The sequence below is a fragment of the Malurus melanocephalus genome, unplaced genomic scaffold (genome assembly GCF_030028575.1).
Source record: "Malurus melanocephalus ecotype Western Australia unplaced genomic scaffold, MMel_1.1 scaffold_80, whole genome shotgun sequence".
Lineage (NCBI taxonomy): Eukaryota > Metazoa > Chordata > Aves > Passeriformes > Maluridae > Malurus > Malurus melanocephalus.
Window position 1 is genome coordinate 1,439,072 of NW_026623312.1, and position 16,359 is coordinate 1,455,430.

The 16,359-nt window shown below is 39.1% G+C and overlaps 1 protein-coding gene across 3 annotated transcripts in view; it reads right to left on the reverse strand.

Annotated features, from left to right (window-relative positions):
* The window catches only part of MAN2A1 (mannosidase alpha class 2A member 1), a 108,632-nt gene that overhangs the window by 85,037 nt on the left and 7,236 nt on the right, over positions 1-16,359 (reverse strand). For all 3 annotated transcript variants that reach the window (XM_057367518.1, XM_057367517.1, XM_057367519.1), the window contains exons 2-3: positions 10,539-10,799; positions 636-780 (exon numbers count right to left, since the gene is read on the reverse strand). In XM_057367518.1, the coding sequence (XP_057223501.1) occupies positions 636-780; positions 10,539-10,799 (406 nt within the window). The remainder of the gene's footprint in view (positions 1-635; positions 781-10,538; positions 10,800-16,359) is intronic.

Consider the following 16,359-nt stretch of genomic DNA (forward strand, 5'->3'; position numbering starts at 1 on the left):
TAATTCACTGCTTCTTAGTAAATTTTACCAAAATGTCACTCCAAAATAAAGGAACACTTCTCCCTTTTTTTATACACAGTAAACCCATTTAGGCAGAAGTGAAATTATGTAGGCATACCTAGGTTTTTGTTTTGAGTGTTATCATAAAATCAACCCAGGACATTTTATATCTAGACTTTTTATTTCCCCCACTGTAGATTGGGGTCATGCACAAAACAGTGAAGAAAGTGTCAAAAACTTCAGATTTGCCATTGTCACACCTTCTATAAGCACATCTCTTTAGCAAAGGCTAAGGATTAAAAACCTAGTCCAAAAAATCAAAATAAGATTTGGTCATATTTAATGCAGCAATGAATAAACTGAATGGGTTGCCAGAAATTCATGTTAACTTCCAACTTCAACACTGAAGTTCTGTTCTGGTTAATAAATTCAGTACACGTACAACTTGTATCATTACAGCTGTCATTGAAAGTCAATGGCACTTTAATTATACATCTGTTTAACTGCCTTGCTAGACTTAAATCTAACATACAGACTAGTATGCTTCAAAAAAACCCAAACCTTAACAGAAATGGCAATGCATTTCCTAATCCAAAAGACTCCATATCCTCAAATCACTGCAGTTAAAATATTACCTGGATCATTATGTGAGTGAGGCACAACAAAAACTTGAAGTGGTTCACTGTCCCATTCGTTTTCATTGTATGTAATATCAAATCCTTGTTTCCAAACGCCACCATCTGGATTATCGAAAGGAAGAATGTCATAGACATCCAGCATCTAAAACAGAAAAAATTAAAGGAGTATAAAACATAAATTCACAGAAACAGTTCTGCTATTAAAAAAACAAAGCTGTTTTCCCTGAAAATGGATCAGCTTGTTCATTACTGAGGGAGAGATGACATGCCAAATGAATAGAAATCTGACAAATGAGAGCAAGTTTCACATCACACTAGGACACCAAGACACAGCTGGCACTAAGAGGAGCATTTGGCAGGCTCTGTTCTGAGGAAACTGACATTGATTAGATAAACAGCAGGATTAAGAGCCTTAAGTCACAAAAATTATGGCAGCTCACAACAGCATTGGACAGGAGGGTATGAAGAGGATTATACAGAATAGCACAGTGAACTAAACAGAGGAATGCAGAAAATGAAGGAAWTAAAATGAGAAAGAAGTAATGACAGCATAAGAGAGATCAAGGCAAACATCAAACCCTCAAAAGGGAACTGAAAGAAGCTATCAAGAAAATATGTTCTCAACTTTAGCCAATTTCTATAACAAAGCTTCCTGCTCATTTCCTGTTGCCCAGTACACTAATTGTACAAGGAAGGACATATGTCACTTGTCAAGGCAAACAAAAAGGTTACAGGTAAATAAAGTAACTCCAGAGTTACTTTTACAAGTTCCTATGAAACACAGGGAACACCATATAGCTTCAAAGGGAGTGTCCTAATGTGATATCCTGGGTGTTTGTTGGTTGTTTTTTTTTTTTTTTGTAATGCTCTGGTTTGCTCTTAAGAAAGAAAACAAGATATGAATGAATTGGCATCAGACAAGCCGTTTCCTAACACTGTAGTTTAAAGTTTAAACTTTAATTAGTTCCAAACCCATGTTACAATACAACTRTACATATGACGAACTTCCTACAAAAAACAATCCATCTACACAAAAAAAGGACTCTATAGCAGTCACTCATTGTTTGAACACCACAAGAGTTAAAATTTTCCAGTGGTAAGGTGCTTTCTGTCTTGCTAGGAAAACTTTTAACGTACAGGTATCTGAAACAAATAACTGACTAAAGAAATTAAGGCCTTGCAATTGTTGACTTTGGCCTCCACACAGATCTCTCATTTTTCATCATCAACAGAAGAGGGGGAGAAATATAAAATATTATGAGTGCAGACAAAAACAGGGGAGATCACTTATCAATTTCCATCACAAAAAAAAAAAACAAAACAGACCTGACTTTGGGAACATTAAATTAATCTATTGCCAAATAAAATAGAACTGGATAGTGAGATAACGTCCATAATGTTTCCTCTCTGACATCGTCTCCTTCTCACATTTTTTGTCCACTCCAGCATGGGGTCCCTTCTATAAGCCATAGCACTTCAGGAACTGCTCCAGCATAGATACTGCACAGGCTCCAGCTCCCCCTGAAAATATCTACCTGCTCTGGCATAAGGTCCACCACAGGTTTCAGGGAAATTCTTGCTCCACTGTGGTCTTCCTCACCTGCTCCAGTGACTAGAATATGTTCTCTGCTTCCTCCATCAGGGATCATGGTGTTCACAGAGCTGTTTCTCCCCCTTTTTTAGCCACTGACGAGCAGCATTTTACCCCTTCTTAAAACCCATTCAGCCAGMGGTACCACCACCCTTTGCTGACGGAGACTGCAAACCTGTGGTGGGTTTCAAGCTGTGTCTGGCACAGGGCAGGACGGGCCTCTCCTCACAGATACTGGAGCCCCTCACTGCCAACCCCCGCACATCTGCACCCAGAGCATTCCACCCTCACCTCTATGAAATCCTCACTTAAGAACAGTCAGTAAAATGTACATTCATCACATATTCTTCACCAACTTCACTTACATTTACAAAAAAAACCCCCAACATTTCCCACACTTAAATGAAAGTGACATAAAAATACTGAGAAAATGGATATTTTTACATGCACCCATATACAAGGTAAATCCCCACTCCTTTTTCTTTCACCTCATAAGAACAACAAAAGAATCCCCACAGCTATTTCACTCTGGCAGTGTCCAATCCAGGTTTTGCCTATCACCACYCCCTATCTCTTAATCCTCAAGACCCAGATTGGGGTGCTTAAAGGAAGAGCAGTGGATTGACCTTGGCTGGGCTGGAATCTGGAAGCCAGAAAAGGTTAATCCACCACAGGCCTTTAGTTCAAGGTATAAAGGAAAAKAATCATGTAAGAAAGAAATACAACATAGTAATCCTACATCCAGCAGACCCTCAGCTGGACCTGCAATGTGCACTAGATACCTACAACCTGGGAGAGATTCCCTGTAAACCAGGTATCTAGGGCCTGTATGAGATCATCTTGTCACATCACTGTTCCCCCAGGATTGCTTCCACCTTTGGGCAATATTGATTAATGGAAAACAGAGSTGCAACATCTGAAGATCAGTGCATTCCACATTGTCAGCCTGAACGGTCCAAATAAGGATTATGTTGAACTTAATTAGCCTAATAGCATATTTTCTTAACAGGCTATTAGGCTAATTTATCTATTATATAAAGAATAAGTAATATATATTATATAACAGATAATATAGATAATATTTTATTATTATGTATTTTCTAAATATCGTATTTTCTAAAATCTGAGTTTGAAGAACTGTATTTTTTCTGCAACACAGTGTTCTGAAGAAAATGTGATTGCATACTCTGTAAATTTGCCAGTTCACAATGAATTACCTAAATACTGATTAATCCTTCGGACACTTCAACCATAAAAACATTATTTTAAAAGTAGTAACTCATGAATTCCACAGATTCCTATGAATTTTTCTTATGGCTGGAGTCTGAATTCAACAAGCAACTTTCTGCATTCTTCAAGACAGTAATTCTTACAGCCCACAACATTCATAATTTTTTCTCTAACATCTACAACTTAACAGCTATTTCAAACCATGCTGATACAACTATGAGCTCAAGAGACAGAAACTGAAATTTAGAAAACAGTTCTTGGAATGTTAATCAATGGTTGTCTGAACTAAAATCTTAGATGACCTGGCCCATCATCCAGAAATATTTGCTGCCTTGCAAAGGCCTGAATCCTGGATTTTGTGGAGGAACTGTCAGAGCTTGTCCAACTCAATGGCTACTATCCCTCGTTGTCCTTCCATGTGGGTATGTATGGTTCCCAGAGGCAAACSAGACTGCATCAAACATGACTGCAGATAATCGGGATCATAGGTGGCATCCTCTTCTATCCACCAGCAAGGGGTAAGAGTGTGAGAGGAGGGCACTGATASTACAGATCAATAACTGGCCTCGGAGTTGGTGTTTGGGGCTCTCTGACCATGAGACACTGGTTTTCAGATCTGTGCTTCCTTGGGAGAGATGAGATGTAACTCACTGTCAGGGCAGCAGAGTTACCTTTTCCAGGAGGATGGCAGACCTACTAAGGACAGCTTCTGGCCAAGAATGAAAGGGGACAGAGAGAGCCAACAGCAGCCCTGTGGGGGAGYAGTGGTTAGGAATGATGTGACATTGAAGGATTTTAAAAATATGTAATTTAAGAAATCAATAAAACAGAGTCACCTCTAACATTTGGAGATAAGCAAGGAAGCACCTACATGAAACAATCACAAAGAAAACCCCAAAATCCCTCCCCCATGCTGAGGGGCCTCTCTGAAGGCTTCCTGGACTGTATCAGAGACAATGTGGCCAGCAGGACCAGGGAAGTGATTGTCGCTCTGGAATGGGGACTGGTGAGGCACCTCAAATCCTGCATCCAGTTCTGGGCCCCTCAGTGCAAGGACAATGAGGTGCTGGAGCATGTCTGGAGAAGGGAAGAGAGTTGGGAAAGGATCTGGAACACAAGTCCAATGAGGAGCAGCTGAGGGAGCTGAGGAGACTCAGCCAGGAGAAAAGGAGGCTCAGGGRGRACCTTCTTGCTCCCTGAAAGGAGGGTGCAGCCAGGTAGGGGTCAGACTCTGCTCCCAGGCAGCAAGTGACAAGAGGAAACAGCCTCAAGCTGCACCATGGGACATTTAGATTGGATATTAGGAAAAAATTCTGCACTGAAAGAGTGGCTGAGTATTGGCATAGGCTGCCCCCAGAAATCGTGAAATCGCCATCCCTGGAAGTGTACAGAAAAGTATGTAGATATGGAACTTAGGGACATAGTTCAGTGATGAACACAGCACTGCCATGTTAACGATTGCACTTGATTTTCGTAATTCTATGATTCCATGGATGAGAAGCCAACAGAAAGCTTATGGGCAAGGGCTAAAGAGCAGATGAGAGTGGCTGACACTGAAGTGGGTGGGCTCTGAGGGCCTGCAGGGTCCTGTCTATTCCAGGCTGCCTGATCTGCGATAACAAATGTCTGCAGAGGGAGGCCCTCTGCAGACATTTGCAGGGCCTGGTCCTCACAGGGCACTTCAACCATGCTGTTCTGTGCTCCAGGTACAACACAACTGGGTACAAGCCATCCAGAAGGTTCCTGGAGCACAGCAGTGGCATGCTCCTAATCCACTTGTTCCACAAGCAAGAAGGCAGCAAGGACTGGTGCTCTGCCTGACCTCTCACTTGCTATCAGTGAGGGTTCTGAAGCTCAATGGCAGCACTGGCTGCAGTGACCGTAAGGCTGTAGAGGTCAGGACCCTGAGAGGAGGGAGGGGGACAAAAAACAAGATCACATCCCTCGGCTTCAGGAGCACAGGCTCTGGAGTTTGCTTGGTGATATCCCACAGCATAAGGCCTGGGATGGAAAAGGGGCTCAAGAAAACTGGTTAATACCTCCCCTGATAAAAGGGATCTCCTCCTCCAAACTGGAGAGAAGTCCACTCCAACAAGTAGGAATTCAGGTAAAAATGCCACAAGGCCTACATGGATGAACAAGGAGCTCCTAGAAAAACTTAGACACAAAAAGGAAGCCTACAGAGGCTGAAGGCAGAGAGACAGGTAATGGGGGAGTGTGGTGGATTGACCCTAGCTGCACATGAGGAACCTACCAATGCCACTCTGTGTGTCCCCTCTGCACAGTGGAGAGAAAATGTGATTAAAGATTCACAAGTTGAGATAAGGGCAAGGAGAGATCACTCACTAATCACCATCATGGGCAAACAGACCCAATTTCTTAGGGAAATTAGTTGAATTTATTATTAATCAAAATCATAGTAAGATAACAAGAAGTAACATAAATCTAAAAAGCACCTTCCTCCCACCACTCTTCCCTTCTTCCCATCATTAACTTCATTCACAATTCTCTACTTCCTCCCTTCAGTGATGCAGGGAGACACAGGACAGGGATTACTGTCACATATTGTTTCTCTGTCCCCTTCCTTCACAGAGAGGAGTCCTTCCCCTGCTCCAGTGTGTAACTCCTTCCACTGGGGACAGCTCCCCATGAAGCATAAGTCACTTCCCTTCAGTGCTCCAGGAAGAGCCAGCTCCAGTCYGAGACCTCCATAGGGTCACAATCCTGACAGCAAACCTGCTCCAGGGCAGGCTCCTCTGTCCACAGGCCCTCAGGTCCTGCCAGGAGCCTGCTCCAGCAYGGGCTTCCCAAGGCATCACAGCCTTTTGTGAACATCCTCCTGCTCCACTTGGAACCTTCCAAGGGCTGTGGGAGGATCTCTGCATCCCCATGGATCTCCAGGGGCTGCAGGGGCTTCACCACAGTCTGCACCCATGGGCTGCAGGGGAACACCAGCTCTGGCACCTGGAGCAGCTCCTACCCATCCTTCTCCACTGATCCCGGTGTCTGCAGAGTTGTCTCTCTCACATACTCTCACTCCTCCCTTTTCTGGCCACAATTACTTCTATACGGTATCTTTTTCTTGTCTCTGAAATTTGCTCTCCCACTGGTATTAATACCATGTGGTTGGACCAGCCTTGGCCAGAGGTGGATCACCTCAGAGCTCCCTGGAGCTGTCAGACATGGGGGGAGCTTGCAGCAGCTTCTCAAAGAAGTCACCCCTGTAGACCACCCCCAGCAAAACTTGCTCAAGCAAATCCAATGCAAGGAAGAATATCGTAACATTGTCTGAGCACCCAGAGATGAGGTTAGGAGAGCTAAAGGACAAATGGGATTGAATCCCATCTTCTTCGGAAACTCTTCTTTGCCTCAATTTTTACTAGCAGGATTAGCCTTCAAGAATCTTCAGGAACCCCAGGTCTCACAAAGGAGGGAGAGAACTGATCCGAAGGTGTCCTTCCTGAAAGAGSGCCAGCTCAGGGAATACTAAAAATAATTGAACATACCTAAATCCATAGCTCTGGTGGGGTGCACCAATCAGTGCTGGCCGTTGTCAMTGCAAATCCGCTCTTGAGAACATTTGAGTAATCATGGTCATTACAAGATGTGCCCAAAGGCTGGAGGAAAGCAACATCACTCCTGTCTTCAAGAATGGCAAGAAGKAGCACCCAGCAAAGTCTCCGTGAGGGTCACTGAGCACTGACACAGGTTGCCAAGAAAGGCTGTGCAATCGCCAGCCTTGGAGATCCTACAAAGTCACCTGGACATGATCCTGGATACCTGCCCCTTGGTGGCCCTGTTTGAGCAGGTGGATGACATCCAGAGGTCCCTGCCAACGTCAACCATTCAGTCATTTTGTGATTTGAATGTTCATCAGAAGCAGTCAAAAAAAGCCAAGGGGAAAAAAAAAMCTTCCACTGTAATAAACTAAAGCCAGATCAGGCTGAAATCCTTACACTTAGGCCAAGACATTCAAAAGACAGAACTTAAATCTTCTATATCTTTCATACAACATCACCCTCAATAGGAATTGTGCCAAGGATTAATTACAAATTGCATCATAACTTGAACAAGTTACATGATTGCAAGTKAAGGGTAAGTTCTAAGCCTTTTGTAAGTAAAAAGCAAAAGAGGCTAAAGAAAGTATTTCATGAAGCTATTTCAGTTTCATGTCTAAGTATAAAATACTGATACTGTAAAAAAGGACTTTGTGAAAACAGTAGGCAGATAGAAATTCAGAGAGTACAACTGCCTGTCTTCATTATGGCTCTTTCAGAAGAYAGCCATGTTGTTACAAGTTTTTTATGATAACATGGAAATGTTATCAGTTGTCTTTCTTTTTTCTACATTGGTTTATTCTTTCTCTGTACTGAGAGACTCAAACTGCTGAAATAATGTAAATTTCATGAAAACGTAACATAACATCCTTACAATGAATAATTAACTATTGCTCAGAAGAAATAAAAGCATGGATTGTGCCTCTTCAGGGCACCTTTTTAAAGAGTGATTCATGTCTGTTGGATGCTTCAGCAGCTGAAATGGACAAGATAGGACACACCTCACTGTATTATTCAAAAGACCTTCCAGCTCAGCATGATGGCTATTGAGAACTCCATCTTCTCTGAGCACAAATGCCAGATACTTCTTGAACCACTAAACTAAAAAACCATCAGGTCATATCCATATTTAATCCAGTGTTCTTCATTTTTGTGGTTTTATTATCCGTCTCCATTTTTTATCTTTTGGAAAAAAAAAGTGTACATTAGCCTTTTATTTATTTGAATTACAGCGTTCCCAAGTCAGCTTTATTTTCAATTTCTGCTCCATTATAGTTTTCTACCTACTTACAAACAGCACAAGCAGCAAGTAAACAGTTTCTTGATTTATAATTATTCCATGAAAAAAATAAACATCCTTAAGCTGTCTCATCTGAGAATCTTTTGGTCTCATGTTGTTAGCAACTTATTTTTTCTGTTTTATGAAAACATTTGCCTTTGAGTAGCTAATCCAGAAGTATTTCTCACTGAACCATGACAAAGCTCTTTCATCCATATTTTAATGCCTTCTTACAAYGGTTTCTCCATTATGGGAGATTATAATCAACCTCCGTGATTTATTCAGTGAAGACTCTTTTGCCTTCATTCTGTAAAGTTACTTTTTTATCCAAATACTTAGTCTCACCTATATTAGCTCTTATTACTTTCCCATACACCCACCTAAGAGACAAACATGGGACAGTAATATAAAAAATCTATGGGTTTCAGTTAATGTTTACAAAGAGAAGCAAAAGTGCTCAAAATAATTATTAAAAATGTCCGAGATAAATTAATTAAGCTTTAACATGCCAGAGCAGAATGCATCAGGGTCRGCAAAGTATTAAATAGTAAAACTGTATTCAAATAGAGTGATTTAGATCAGTTTGTTAAAGTGATGCTAGAGGAATTCTGCTAAAGCCAAGGTCTTGGATTCCGTAACTGAAAGGCAATTTGGATTCACAGGATGAGAAACTGACTGTGTACAGAAGCAATATTAAAGTGACTTAATGATGATGGTGAATAACCTGCTGAGCAGAGGGTAATACTGCAATGACACCRAGAACATTAAAGCTCCTCCCTTCTAGCGCAAGGAAGAAAGGGAAACATGAGTAGGGGAACAGTATGTTTTCTCCCTATGTACATGCAAATGTACTTAAGAGTAAAGAAAATGATCCAAAAGCAGTTTAGCTACTGCATCCTGCCATTAGAAAGGTAGTAGGTGCATTGGCTGATAGAAGGTGTATGTTCTGATATTCTGCAAGTGTGAAGCAAGAACAAAGAGCAGCTTTAGAAAATACGTTTTACCTTCCATTCATAACAGGCTAACATGCCCAAGAAATTAAGAAAACATATTTTATCTCAAAATTCATTTACTAGAACTTATTATTTTTAACACACATAAAAAAGTTCATCACTTAACATGGTAACAGATTGTACAATGAATTACCTGTTAATAATCCCTAACTTGAAAGCCTGTAACCACAGGTCCAGATGTTTAATTTCCCTGCATAGAAATCTTAATGCACATCAGAAACACGAAGAGAAGTTCAGATACTGCCTTTAAAAAGTCTACTTTCCCTACAAAAGACATTAGGGTGGTGCCTATCCCTGAACAGTTTAAAGGCATTAAACACAATACATCAGAGGTTACAATTGTTCTAATATGTGTGCTTGTTCTTCTGCAGGCCACTGTCTTCTGCAATAGAAATACTTTAAATTCTAAAATGAGAAAGCTGGACTTCAAAATTTAATCTTTGCTTTAGAGTACTATGAATATTTATAGTACTCCCACAAGACTCACAAATACAGTACAGATCACAAACCTCACAGGGTATTCTCAGTGCTCCTGAATCACTCCATTAARACTGAATGTATAAAAGTCCATGAACTCACAAGCATCACCAGAAAGCAAAATAAATTCAAGTTGAAGTGTCTGACTTAAAAAACTTCAACCTCCCCAGTTCATGCCAACCAGTCAATATGGTATATGTTCCTCCTTTCTGAACAAAGTGCCTATGCAAACTGGAGGCATACAGGAGTACTGAAATACGGAAAAGACATTCAAAATGGAAYGCAGGACCCAAGATTTTTTGAAATTGCTACTTCTTGAACACTCCTTACCTCCCCATCAAATCTCATCTAAACATTTATCTCGAAAAGTAAAATCTATTTAAACCAAGACTATCCACTACTTCAGTTTATTTTTCATCAGTTTTAGAGAAATTTGGGGGAACTCAGAGAGACCCTCAAATAAATTATTTACAAAGGAGTGATAGGTCAGTAATCAGTGTATAATCAACACATTTTGTTTGGACTTCAAAAAAAGCTTCTAAGCTTTCTCTTCATAATCACTACTAAATTCCCAGAGAACTTTAAAAAAAGATACAAAGGAACAGTTTCATAACATCTRTTAAACACAGCAGTCACTTCAACAATTCTATTATGTCTTACCAAGTTTTTAGCAGCAACTTGACATTTTCAGAATTAAACCCAGAGTGATAGGTAGGACTGCAGCACAATAAGAGAGAAAGACGTTCTGCTTACCTGGACATCTGAACTGTGACTTCCACTTTTTGAAGCAAATAAACAATCCTCAGAATCAACAGCAAGCAAAGATGAAGCAGAAGGGAACAGCTCAGCAAAAGATCCTTGACTGAAGTTTATAACCTCTGGATTTTTTTGACCATCCTTTACTGATTCACTCAGATTGATCACAGAATCACGTATGTTTGAAATAATCTCATTATTTTCTGCCAACAGGCGTTCTAAATGATCTATTTTTTCTTGCAATATTGAAAGCTGGCCCTGGGGGAAGGAAAAAAAAAAAGTTTAATTACTTCTCAGACAAATGCTTGACAGACCTAAAAGGAAAAAAAAAACCTCAATTTCACAATAGTGCCTGGTTATACAATAGTTCAAATATATCTTTATTTTAAATTTTTCATAAAGAGAAACTAATAAGGAATTGACCCAATACGCAAAACTTTCTCTTTTTGATACAAAACAAAACAGCRAAAGAATCAATGGTATACATTTTTCCTCTATGAACTTGAATTCACAGCACAAAATTTAATCAGTGATACAAAGATATTCCTTAAAGTCACACAGTATCAAGTAGCAATTATATCTAATACAACCTTTTTCATATAGATTTGCAAAAATCTGATCKTCTCATTAATCAGAACATCAGACAGAAAGTCATTTTTTTACAAGTCCACCACATCATGATGGATTAAGAGGATATAAACATTTCAAGGTTTTTCCCATACTTGTAAAATACTATTGTAATAAATACAAATTTTCTGATTTTCAGTGAAAGTTAGAGAGAAATTAACAAAAGCACCTAATGCAGGCAAAAGATCCCTTAACAGTCCTTTCAGAGGAATAATCTGTATAATTGAACCATTACAAGCATCAAGAAAATCCTTTAAAAGAGAGATCAAACTAATGGCATTTTCAGCCAGAAGTTCATCTCCAATTGCCAAACAATAGGATTTTGTAGACGGTTCTGGAATGCTCTGCAAGAGGAAGGCTGCAGAACAGTATCAATGTGAATTGAAAGAAGTCAACGCATCTCCCAAAGCAACTTGGAAGGAAGAGACAGATCCCACAAAGCAATGTAATAGGATATAATTACTGTATTGTTGGAATGCAGGAGGAAGCACAGCCAAACAAGACACCTCAAAACATTACTGCCTCAAAACATTACTCTCATGTACAAGCCACTCCTTCCAAACGGTTTGAGGTATGCTTTTTATAAGGCATGAGAATGACAGCTTTTACAGAATCACAAAAGGCCAGACTATTTAACATGATTTTAGGGATACTTCTTATTAACAGACATTTATTTATTTCSTCAGAACGACTTCAACATAACAAGAAGTGACAAGAGAACAAAATACCCAGTCACCTCCTATCATAAAAGTTGAGGTCAGGCCCCAAAATATACTATGTATCATTAGGTATTTTTCTGTGACTTATGATTTTAGTGACTTTTTCCCAGCCCCACTGCCTTAYTTTCTTAAGACTATAGTATAATATTAGAAACAGTATCTGTATATGACACCTTTTTCCCTTTTGACAGTAATGCACTTGAAATATTTGCATTTTYCTTTTCAGCAATGGTAGTTTGCAAAGGATTAGATCTCCTTTCTAAATTGATGTGTGCATTCTTTTAAATCCTGTTCACTTTAAGAAGCCTGCAGAACTAAAAAAGAAATAAAAAAGCAAAAAATAGCAACCACAAAAACTCCAAATCCTTACCAAGAGTTACCAATCAGTTTTTTTATTCTAAACTGTCATTACTGTAATTCTACCTTTATAGAAGTTCTTTGTAATTTTGCAGACAATAGTTTTGGTAATTTTTTAAACCTGTTGGTTTGTCTCCACATTTTTATGGGCTGTGTGAAGTGCTGATCCACTGCTTGTTGTTTGTTTCTGCTTCTTGGATTGATACATCCTGAAAACAGTAACAGGTTTTAAAATGCAACACAGGCAGACAGCTATTGCTTCACAAAAAGACAAAAATACATTTTGTCAACAGAACCAAATGAGGCTAATTAAGATGTAGGACAAAAATCCTAGAACCCCAACAGTTTAAAGATAAATGCTAGAAAAAAAAACCTGATGAACTAAAAAAAAGAAAAAAAAAAAAAAAAAAAAAAAAAAAAAAAAAAAAAAAAAAAAAAAAAAAAAAAAAAAAAAAAAAAAAAAAAAAAGAAACAAGACTGTAGTCCCATGCCCCCTGGTGGCACAAAAGAAACAACCGGACTAAAATTTTTCAAATGCTACGCAAAAGATAGTGTGTGCACATTTCTGTGTAAAATTAGTTTCCCCTTGCAACGTCTGTSATACTCTGAAAGCCAGAAAGGTTTCTCTACACAAAGTCTAATAGCCTATTACGCCACTCAATCTAAACATAACTTATAAAACAACGCTTGATAAGGGCTTTAGAGGCTGCCCAGCAGAGGCTCTGATCTTTAGATTTCTAGGAAGCTACAGTACAGCTGCCATCCATACAAATCACTCTCCGCTTCACTGCATGTGACTACAGTTTAGCATTACCAAGTGTGCAAGAAGCTAAAGCAYTGTCACACCTGTCCCACCACTATAGACACTATCTCTGCAAGTATAAAATCAGACAACTGTTTAAATTGAAATTTATATTCTCTTTCATGTATGTTGCAAAAGTATTTTATCTCTTCTCTCACAAAAGGTGTTTTATATTGCTTATTCTGTTAACTACCTGGTCACTGAATACACCAACAAATTGGTTTATATCAGCAGCCAATTATACTCTCTCCAGGACAATAACAGACACAGAGGGGGGAAAACGAAAACAACAACAACAATAACAAAAAACAAAAAAAAAAAACCTTGCCAAATAAGTGTTCAGATTGATTCGTCCACTGGCACACACTGCCACTCTCTAGAAGACAGATATAAACTTCCTCCAAATTTGGAGGTCATGTCATATTTCATACCTTTAAGACATACATTTCATTTAACTTATTATATTTTAAACCTTGAAATATCTGTAACAATGTCTACCAGTGTACTGTGTATTATGYGACTAAATATTTTTCAAGTTCTCTGTCTTCAAACAGCAATTTATTACCAGATGACCTTCAAACAACTACTTCGTATGTTGATACATACATCCACCAATAATTTATAAGCTGCAGGGTTCCAGCCTACCTAGGACACTGATTTTCTGAAGCCAGTTAAAGTATGTTACTTTAACTTTGGAGGTAGATCTTCTGTTATTTGGAGAAAKAAATCCTTACAAAGACCTCCCATTGTGGAACTTAACAGAGAACATTAATACAGAAAATCCTGCTTTCTTTTCTGGGGACCGTGAGATACACCATGACTCTCTTCCAAAGCATTTAAACATGAGTGCTAATTCAACTTGAATGCAAAAGATGAAATAAAAAGCTACAGTTAAGAATATGTAACTAAGACTTCATGCAGTACCCAAGTTAAAACTGTAGGAAATAAATTTTTTGTGATCAACAAAATATGTTCAATCATTGTTGTGACATGTGACATCCATGAGAATTAACTCTAAGGAGCAACAGTGTCTCAGACTAGAAATGGACCAGAGTCTTCACTCAATATGAAAATAATTCATGTCAGGAATCCATTCCCAAGATGAAAATTYCACATGGCTCCAAATTATGCAAAATCTATGTCTATTTTCATTGCACATTCAACTTTGCTTCTTATTCATTTTAAACAGATATTGCCTGTTCAATAGTAAAAWTATTTTAAAATATTGGCTGAATATGGAAAACAAAGCAACTCTTCAAAACTATTAATTTAACACATGAAAATAAATCCAGTTGCAACATTTTTAAAGGAAGGCAACTGACTTACTTCAAATGTCAAGGCCAAACAGTACCTAACAGTGAAGTTCCTCTAAAGCTGTTTTATCTTATTAATTGCTAGTAACAGACCTTGTCTTAYCAGAAAAACAGATTAGAGGCACATTACAGGGGACATTAAATAGGTCTAATTAAAAGATAAAATGCAGAGATCCTCTCTATTATTGAAACCATGCCCCAACAGTATTTGTTTTAAATGAAGTTTTCAATTTTTCCATACATTTGACATTGAGCAGGGAGATCTTTTTTAGCCTTTTTAATCAGAACAGAGATGTACCAATTTTACCTTAACCAATTCTGTCTGAAATTTTGGGCTCTATAAGGCTTTGTAGACACTGAATAGCAAAACTTTACTAGCTGCACAAGTCATAAATGCTAGAACTATCCCTGACTTMGCAGCATCAAGTCTTTTCAGAAAAGAAGAAACCTTGATCCAAGAATTTGAGAAATCCTAACTGCACAGAAAATTGGAGATATGATGTCTAAGTATGTCCTAGTACAAGTGAACCACATTAAAGGATGTTCCATTAATCTACATATTTGTTTTAATACAGAAAAACTAAATGAAATTATGCAAATCACTTGGCCTACACAATCAGTTAAAATATTTGGAGCAACTTTCTTTCATTTGTCTCTGTCATTATATACTGATGAGTGTGTAAAAGATTTTATTAAAGAAGTGAGAAAGGCARTCCTCCTGTTACTTCAGAGGAAAGAAAGCACTTCTACAAATGCAAAACGCCAGCAAAGCAAATAGTACTGAAAGTAGCCACAGCTGCATTGGTAGGAGAATGAGCAGCACATCTGTTCMCCACAGCCATAGTTATACAGGGCTGGACTCAACCAACAAAATTTTCCCACATGAGGGCAACACTGATCCACACAGATTTCTCCCGCTTGGAACAAGAAGCATCCACACCTGTTACCTGTCCTGAGAAACCTGCCACTATCACCACGTGAATCAGCTACATAAACAATTCCTTATGGTTCAGTCATTCTGAAACCTTCAGTAGTTTTCAGGCCCCAAATACTTCAAAGCAGTCTGCTTTCCTACTGCCCTCTGCTTGTCCTTCTCCATTTGCTTCTGACACCAGTCTGATTTGTAGCAAGGACTCTCCAGAAAGGAGCACCATGACACCCAACATGAGAAGGGAAGCCCAGTGTGACCAATGTGATTCATCCTGAGGAAGTAGAGAGTGTTCCGTTTTTCCTATCTAAACACTGTACGTTGTAGAAAAGATATTACTGGGACTTTCATTTCCTGAGTGAACGCACATTCCTYGTCTAAACGCAGTGATTTCCAACAGGCCACTAACGATCACTTCATCAGGAAAAAAGACATCTAGCTCAAATAATTGAAGAGACCTATCACAGGCCCACAGATGAGGAGATCTCATAGAAACAGGCAGGCAGAGGAGAAATCCACATTAGAGACTTCTGATGTTATGTCAGCTGGAATTTGGTTATTTGAATCCAGACTCAGCCAGCAACCACGGAGTGCTTGGTTCAAAACATGCCAGAGCCCATTCCCTTTCTCACCTACATGAGCAAACAGGAGACCACAAAGGAGCTGTCAGTGTCCTGCATTGGAGGTTCAGGTGTACCAATGGACTGTGGCGAAAAAAGTGGAGCACCACAATGGACATAGCTTCCAAAGGGTGTGGAATTCAAGGTCATTGCTTATACACATTCACAAAAGTAAGCAGCGAGATAACTGGACTCAAAGTTACATTTCTGGCTGCACTGAACGGCAGTCACCACAACAGTATTCTGCACCTGTCTTGCCAGTGACTAAATCCAGGTACATCTCTGGAAATCACACACTATTTTTGCCAAAATCTTGATATAAACACTGGTGAGATGCCAGCTTATGAAGATAGTAAAACCAGGAAGCATCTCTGTTCATTATCAGAGCACTGGACAGTGAATAGGCCCTACTAAATGTACAATTAAATGGTCACCTACTGCACAGAAAAAAA